The sequence below is a fragment of the Juglans microcarpa x Juglans regia genome, chromosome 3D (assembly GCF_004785595.1).
Source record: "Juglans microcarpa x Juglans regia isolate MS1-56 chromosome 3D, Jm3101_v1.0, whole genome shotgun sequence".
NCBI lineage: Eukaryota > Viridiplantae > Streptophyta > Magnoliopsida > Fagales > Juglandaceae > Juglans > Juglans microcarpa x Juglans regia.
The window spans coordinates 7,049,097-7,057,900 of NC_054598.1; the positions used below are offsets into that span (position 1 = coordinate 7,049,097).

At 42.4% G+C, this 8,804-nt stretch overlaps 1 protein-coding gene across 1 annotated transcript; it reads right to left on the bottom strand.

Annotated features, from left to right (window-relative positions):
• Positions 1-1,607: 1,607 nt before the first annotated feature.
• On the bottom strand, positions 1,608-4,139 carry LOC121256004 (sorcin-like). The gene is made up of 10 exons (XM_041156591.1): positions 3,977-4,139; positions 3,825-3,883; positions 3,708-3,748; positions 3,548-3,579; positions 3,359-3,387; positions 3,213-3,249; positions 2,992-3,048; positions 2,673-2,749; positions 2,246-2,319; positions 1,608-1,803 (listed from the first exon to the last, which is right to left on the bottom strand). Exons 1-10 carry the CDS (start codon positions 4,058-4,060, stop codon positions 1,784-1,786), a joined length of 510 nt encoding a protein of 169 aa, XP_041012525.1. The 5' UTR covers positions 4,061-4,139; the 3' UTR covers positions 1,608-1,783.
• Positions 4,140-8,804: the final 4,665 nt, after the last annotated feature.

An 8,804-nucleotide genomic window follows, 5' to 3' on the forward strand; every position in this document is an offset into this window, starting at 1 on the left:
AGCTAATTCGAAGTTTTCAAGGGGTTTATTTTGGGCTCGGGCTCCAACGAAAGGTCTATTGGGCTTCTGGATGACCCATTCCCAAGTCAGGAATATAGACTTCTCGACACTCCAGTCCTAAATTAAGGACCTTCTTAGGTGCAAGAAACAGGGGCAGTAAAAAGATAGAAAATTGAAACAGAAAATTAAATAACAAGAAACATAAATGGCCGACCCTGAAGTGTTGTTGATGGCCGAACAGAGAACAGACATGCCATGCCCACTATCCCAACCATTGGTTTGGTTTGATAATCACATGGCCATCAGCCTAACACAAAAGATGACAGCAGTGTTTGGTGCTGTCTAACCTTGTGGATATATACCTTTATACAGAACACAAGATCCAGCATCTGAAATATCGCACCTCTAGAGCTCTTTCCTATTTATTGCTTGTTAAGAACCCTCATTCTAAACCCCACAAGGCTCATCGTAATGTCAAAGGAGTGGTGGTAGAGGATGGCTGCTAATAAGCCTTAGAGGATTTCATCTATACGAAGTGATGTGGGTTTGCAATCTTTAATGGCCAGTAAAGGCCATTTTGTTGTATCCACCGATGACAACAAACGGTTTGTGGTTCCCTTAGAATATGTCAGCAAAATGATCTTCGGGGAGCTCTTGAGAATGTCTGAGGAGTTTGGACTGCCTAGCAATGAACCCATCGGCAACACATTGCCTTGTGATGGTACTTTCTCGGAGTATGTGATTTATTTAGTTCAAGTACACATGCCTGAAGATATAGAGAAGGCTTTACTCTCACTTCTTTGGCAACATGCCAAAGCTCGGGATCATGTTCAATTGCTTTAGGACAGAACCAACCACGCACACTTGTTATGCCTTCTGAAGGAATTTTGATATCTTTATTCTTTTTTTATTTGTGTACGTGAAAAAAAAATCAGTTTTGTAAATTTAGAAGCAGATTATAAAACCGAATGTATATTATTTGAAAATTAATTTGAGTCTGATAGCTTTGGTGTAAATAGCATAAAATTAAAAAAAAAAATTGTGGAGCAGACAAACTGTTGTATTGATTAGAACGAGAAACCAATTCTGCACTGACCGTACAAAAATTAAGGACGAAATTCTAATTTACTCTTGTGAGAAACGTATGATGTTTTGGATGAGTTTTTGCCATGTTTTAAGTAAAGGAAAGGAAAAACTCAGTTTACTCTTGCTCATGGTGTTATTACAGAAAAGACTAATGTTAAAGTCGTGAGAGAACCAACGCCAAAAATCAGGACATACTGATGATATACCATTACCATATATGGAACATAAAAGAAAATTGAAGATTAGAAACCAATGCCCACTTGACATCAATGCTAAATCACAAATTATGGAGATTGCAAGAGCACTCTTCTTATAGCAATCATCGACCCAAAAGGTTGCAAAGAAATCTGTTTTCTCTTTTTGTGCTTTGGGGTATTCAGGGTCGACGAACTCAAAACAATCTGAATTGTCATTGAAGATTGGCTTTTCAAGACACATCGGTTTGAGAAAGACAAAGCTCCAGGTTGGCCTCGTATATGTTCATGATACACATACAGAGAAAAGAATTTCATCATATGATGCACCATCTAAAATATTACGGTAACATTATTCAAATAAGCATTTTTCAGTATGAGCCACATATAAAACAATCTACTCAATTCCAGGAAAAATGAAATATATTCATGAACATCCGGCAAAATGTACAAAGACATTGTACAGCATCTGGTCACCTTTGCCTGGTACTCTGAAGTTGAATTCATATTCTACAATTCGCAGCTGAACAAGAAAAGATGCATTAACTTGTTAAAATATGGTACTTGACAACAAATGTTTGACAAAACTGGCACCCAAAAAATGGGTGGTTTGAACTCTTTGACGGCTAGGGAGAGTGCCCTCTGTGGACTACATTAATCACAAAGATCAAAAGTATTTCAAAATCAAGCGGATCTTGGGTGGGGTCCACGGAATTGTGGAGCCCCAAATTAACCAGCCTCCCTCACTGCAAGATTGCAGTTTTTACAATGAAAATGGCAGACATATTTTGGTAAAAAGTTTAAAAGGATAGCATTTTGGGCACTGAAATTATATTTGGTTGATTGCCTCAAAGATCTGAAGGGGTCCAGAAGACTAAAAATGCCATGAAAGGTCGCAATACACTAAAACTTAACTTTAAACCATAAGCTTTTTAGTTTTTCTTAGGGAGAATCAGAGTACTCACTGCAGTAGACAAACTGGTTGAGATCAAGAGTCACCCTGCCTTGCTTTGCTGTATCAAATGAATTGAATAAATTCCTGCAGGAAACAAAATTAGAACATAACCACAATGAGAATAATAGTATTTAAAGATTAGAATTTCTGGTTCAATTTAGAAGTATTATTCACTCTAGACTCAATGGGTCTCACTTCGTGTGAATAGCCTCTAATGGAAAATGAGTTTACTGTGCTACTGTGGACCATTTGGTAGAACTAAGCTACAAGACTAAAATGAGCCCAATTAAACTTAAGACCAAAATCACCCCATGGTGACCATGTACACCCACTGTACCATTAATGGCACCATTACCTTACATCATTGCTCATATTACCCAAAGTATAAAAGGTGTAACATCAAACATGCAGTTTTCTGGAATATAATGGATACTTACCGAGCAGACTGTAAAAATATACAAAGAGATATGAAGTCATCCAGCCGAAATCTCCCATTCTTCTTTTGATCAAAGCTCTGAGCAATCAAGAAAAAAACTTATAAGCATTCTCAACTTGATCAAACCAGTTGAACACTTGGATCAAGCGTAAAATTTATGTCATTAAACAGATAAAAATTTTCAAACATGTACTTGAACAACTGTGGGGAATAGAGAGCACAAAAAACACGACTATTAATCAAACCCTGAAGACTCAGTTCTACACATAATTTTTCATAACAAAAGTTTCTAGTCTTGTTTATCAAGGTATAAGCCATACCTCGCAAACTGTGTAAAAAGCAGGAGTGTCCAATGAGAAACCAATCTTCACCAACGCCTGCAACCAATACCTCGGCAGTTGAGGAAAAAAACATATTTGGGCAAAAAAGAGGAGGGGAATCACAAGGTTTCTCATTAATAGTATAAAAAATAGGTACAAGGGGACCACGTACATTCATAAAAAATAAAAAACGGGGGTATACATCTACAACAAAAAAATACCTCGTACACTTCATCCGTAACAATGTATCCGCGAGCTCTGCAAAAAATGACCCGATATGGCAAAAGACAATACTAAGGTTATGTTACTTCACAATACAATCACATGTAACCGAATAAGCTTCTTAAACAAAAAGCAAGAAAACCACCTCTCTAGGTCAGAGAAAGCTTGTTGAACCTGCAAAGCAAAGGAATCAGCAGTATAAAGCGAGTGGCCATTGAAAATGGTAATCAATTACGTGCCGTTGAGACCTATAGCTAGTGTTGGCCATTAATACTAAATTTTTCATTACAAATTTTAAAAAAAGGTGAAGTGATTTCATGGAAAGGTCGAACACCTTGAGAAGGAACTTGTTGAGCGCAACGAATTCTGAGAAAAAAGACAAATTTAAACCAAAATTAGAAAGACAATCAAGTTTAAGCAAGCACCAAAGTAAATATAAGTGAGGAAAATCACCGAAAATATGAAATCGATAAAGAAACTAAAAATCCGCTCACCATCGAAGCTCATGGTGCCGTTCCTATCAAAGTCGTACATCCTGCAACAAGCGCCATACAAGTTCAATTTATTATATTCGGGATATGAGAACGACAAAGAGATGATGAAATAAAGACCTGATCATCTGCTGAACGACCGAGAGAGGGAATTCGAGGTTCCCAACAGCGAGAGCTCTCTGGTCATGGGGAAAAGTGATCGTTTCAATTAAAATTGAGATCAATTAGTAGTACAGATTGCTACGAAGAAGAAGAAGAAGAAGAAAATGAACCTTGAGCAGAGGAGCAGTGATGCTTCCAGTTTTCTCCGAGTCCACTCTCTCGAACCACTCCCTCAGGATCGCCGTGTTCTCCATCTCTCTCTCTCTCTCTCTCTCTCTCTCTGTCTGCTCGATAATTGAAAAAAAGTAAAAGAAGTTAGAACAGTGCAGAACAGCGTCGTTTTTTCAGTATTAAATCTTGCATTATACCAACGACGTCGTTTCATCCGCCTAATGCCCAATGGCCATTTGCCCGTTTAAATGTACAGATGCCCACTGCAATTGTGTCTGAAAAAATGATTTTGTTTTCCCATGAATCTGTGTTTAAACTGGACGATTTTCACTTCTTGTTCTTGCATTTTACTATTTTAGATAGATGATCTATCTGCATTAGTTTATTTTTTTATGGAAAAACTCACTGATAAAATAATAGACGTTTTTGCATGGTAAAATTCCAAGTAAAATGTCACCAAACCTCTAACTTGTGCCTCTTCTTTACGAAATTATTTCAGTTATCAATTTCTATGCCAATGGATCCCTTGACAGCAACCTGGGTTCAACCAGAGGAATTTTACTTCTCCATCCATCCATTATGAAATGGCAAATAGAAATGACTTTCATGGATATTCAGACTCAACGGGAACAGATCATAATACCACCATGAGGTAATTGGATCTCGACAAATATTGAAGCAAACTTGTGAAAGAAAAAACACCGGGTTGCTGAAGACTAGACCCAGCCCAACAAACCACACTAGAGAACAAAATGGAGAGGAGGGGAGTGGGAGACAAGAAATGACCATGGGTCAAGAGAGTAAGAGAAGTGTGTCATGAAAGAGTGGGGAAAAGAAGGGATGCTCAGATACGCCAAGGGTCGGGTCTCACCTCCGTTGACAGACACACAAAGGGATCGGTCATATCAAGGCAGGCAGGCATGCACAATAGAGAATGAGATAAAAGCAAGGGACTGGATGGCCAAATGGGATCTTCTTCTTCTTCTTCTTCTTCAACCTCTCGAGGAATACATCGTCTCCAGCAGGAAAAGCTCCAGCTTTCTTTGTACAGGAAGAAATGACAGGTCATGGGAGACTGTAAACAAGTATATAGTGGATTTTTTTCTCCTCAAACGCTCGTGGATGTATGCAACATGTCGAACCACGTAAATCTGTATGTCCTTTACTCTAACTTTTTCTACACTTATTTTTCATTTACCACCATGCACGTACACATCGACACCGTACAACTACACTGAGACACTGTCGGGGGCTCCAAATAACAATGATCAAGGCCCAAGTCGACCCAGTGGGCCCGGGAATGACTATTTCTCTCCTTCCAGCCTGTTGTGCAATTTTTCCAGCATCAATAGTAATGCCGTCTGTGGGATTCGTTTCACTTTCTAAGTCGGAGGTGGAAGAATGACGATTTTCCCGTGTGCTAAGTACTCGTCGAGCGGACAATGGGAATTCTCCCATATAAGTGTTATTGAACTCTCGACTTTTTTTTTATGAAAAATATTACCATCAGTATGTAGACCTGGGAATCTAAACTCCCGGGACACTTGAGTTGTACATGCACACTTGCTCATGCATTTCAAATACACAGTGCACAGGCACAAATAGGAAGGCAAACACTTAAGTACACAGTATCCATACACTTACAAGTACAATGCAAGACACCTGCATAGGCAGCTACCCATGCACGTCCCAATTGTGGATGGCACTTGTATGCCATGCACAGATAGGTACGTGCCGTGGTGAAGACAGACGGCTCGCGGCAAGCTGCTTCGAGCTCGGAAACCTACCGGCAGCCACCACATGGGTCGTCGGGTGGTTTTGCCTCCAACTAGGCCACCCCCGTCGCCGGAAACTGAGCATGGTGCCCTTAAACGAGTGTAAGCCAACATGCACCCTAGAGTCCTTGCCGACGGCCACGACTTGGGCCACCGGCATTCTCTGTTGTGGCTGCAGTGGTCACGAAGTCCATGCATATCATGCACGACAAACAACGGCTGGACGTTGCCCAACGTAACCGAGAGGCTCAAGGTTGTTTGATCCTCAGGCGACCACCACTTGGGCTGTTGGAGGTTTCTGTTCCTAACCGGACATCTCCCGTGAATAGGGAGCATGCCAGCATGGTGTTGTGCCATGCTCGCGTAGGCACGAGAGTTGAGGTGCATAGAGAGCAATTGCGGGTCCAGCGAGCCTGTCGGCAGACCACGAGGTGGCTGCCCTACAGTTTCTGTCTCGCACCGGCTCTTCCTCGCCACTGGGGACTGAGCACGGTGCACCAGGCAACACCTTAACCACACGGGCTCTCCACTTACACCGAGCCCTCAACCGCACCGGACTCGGACACATTTGACACAAGGCTTGGACTCCTGCTCAGAGAATCATCTCGCACAGACCGGTGGGCAAGCATGGGCTCGGAGCAGCCCCTCGCTTACTTGCATGGGACTCAGGCACCACTAACTGGGCTCGGACAGTACCCACTTGTAGGGCTCAGGCACAGTCCTCTCCTACATGGGGCTCGGACAGTGCCCACTTGCTGGGCTCGGACACAGTCCCCACTTGTAGGGCTCAGGCACAGTCCTCTCCTACATGGGGCTCAGACAGTGCCCACTTGTTGGGCTCGGACACAGTCCCCACTTGCACTGTTCGAAACTCAAGTGTATAGGCTCTCAACTACATGGGATCTCCTTTACTCCAGGCTCTCCTCAACCGACCACCATGGAAGGCACTTAGCTCGCCACCCTGACAACAGCCTCTCCTTTGCTTAGGATTGAACTGCACGGGCTCTCCTATGCTCGAGGCTCATCTGCACGGGATCTCATATGCTCAGGACTGAACTGCACGTGGTTGTACCATTTTGGGATCTCAATTGCACGGGACCCATCTGATCAGGCGCAGTACCCACGCTCCATTAAAGCCGAGTCACTGAACTCGCCGTGACCAAACGATCGAACACAAGTCCCTCGACTTGTCAACCCTCGCACTACAAGCCAAGTCTCTGGATTTGCCACGATGTATTGGCTAGAGCTAGGGCATTTCGAACTCTAACCCATCGACAGCTAGTCACAAGTCCATTGACTTACTGACCTTCGTGCTACAAGTTGAGTCTCTAGATTCGCCACGATGCATTGGCTAGGGCCAGGCGAGCTCTACCCCTTCGACAACCAGTCGGACACAAGTTGTGACGCTCTGACTCCCACGTACAAAAAAAAGAGAATCGTGATGTCAGGATGATGACAACACGGGTCACGCATCCCAACGAAATGTGCTCAAGTGTGTACAACATGTAAAAGTGCACAATAAAAATCACAGCAGATAATATAAATAAGTTATCTAAGTACCAGAAGTTTAAATACAAATATTCAAAACAACTTATCCTTAAAAAGTTATATAGTCATCCCAAAATATATTACAAGACAAATACATAAATAATTGATAAAAACGAATCTCGATAAACAGGAGCAATCTCAGATCACTCTGCCAACGGAGACAAGCTAAGGCTCGTCATCCTCATCTGCATCAAAATCTGCGATACCATAAAATGGTACCACAAGTAAGTATAAACCAAACAACTACGAGATAAAAACATATTGATGCAACCAACATGCATGCATATGATAAAATATGCATCAAATCCAAAATATCATTTTTCCTGAAAATAGATATTTTTCAAAACACGCCAAAATCTCATTTTGCCCCAAAAATAATAATCCGTCATTTTCCCAGAAAATGACCCAAGTCAATAAAACATCATTTTCTCAGAAAATGAATCACATAAAATCTTTTTATTCAACACGTTATTTTCCCAGAAAACAACCATTAATCCATTAACCAATGCACCATGATCTCCCCTAGGGATCATCCGTACGTCTTGGCTTCGTAGCGATGCTCAGTTCCGCGCCCAGCGTGTTCATGGCCAAGTACCCACTACGCAAAGAGCGATGCCCAGTTCCGCGCTCAGCGCTTTCGTGGCCAAGCATCCTCTAGCCCCCGCCAGCAGAGGGGCCACGGAGTCGGCACGAAACCATCTCGTCCCATCCCGTTGTCGCCCAGCGACAACCCAGGGGACGTCACTCAGTATATTCCGCTCCCGAGTAACCAGAGGAGCTCCACCGAGATAATGCCCCATCTCAGCTTGGGGTCGTGATACACACGCACCCAAAATCCTTTAACACATGAAAACTGGATTTTCATGAAACACATGAACATGAATGCATGTACACGAAAACCCAGTTTCCTTTACAAACATAATCATGCGTGCAATATGTCATGTACCTGAACAACACCATACCAACAACCAACATTTCACAATACCAATCAAACACACAACTCCGTCCACAATCCATCCGACCCCCGAACTCTTCGGACTCAATCTGGCATGTCCAACCAGATCACAATAATATGAGTTAGTGCAAAAATATATTTAAATCACGATAGTTCTTTGAAAAAAATACTTACAGTGCTATATAATAATTTTCAAATGATCACGAAGCTGCAAGAAGTGGCAACACAGCTGCAGAACAGTGCAAAATGCACTGTGGCCGTGGGTCTCAAATACCTATTTTTGAACGGAGACAAACCAAGACCCGAAATTGATAGGGTAGGTCTTAGAGAGGTCGGTGAAGCTAGTGGTGGTGGTGGTTTACCGTGGATGGCAACACAAAGGATGGTTGAAGACCAAAAATACCCAAATCGGAATAGGATTGGTTGTGCTTCACCTGTGACGGATCGGAACTGGGGTTGGATGCATTGGGTTGCTAGGAGGTAGAGGATGAAGTGGTGAAGAAATGGTGGCCGGAAGTGGAGCGGCGGCGGCGCAACGGCATAAGGAAT

Excerpts from the sequence above, each read along its gene's own strand:
- LOC121256004 (XM_041156591.1), bottom strand. The coding sequence starts at position 4,060 with ATGGAGAACACGGCGATCCTGAGGGAGTGGTTCGAGAGAGTGGACTCG. Across the intron at positions 3,884-3,976 it reads TCACTGCTCCTCTGCTCAAG|AGAGCTCTCGCTGTTGGGAA; the intron begins GTTCATTTTCTT and ends CCCCATGACCAG. Across the intron at positions 3,388-3,547 it reads TCAACAAGTTCCTTCTCAAG|GTTCAACAAGCTTTCTCTGA; the intron begins GTGTTCGACCTT and ends TTTGCTTTGCAG.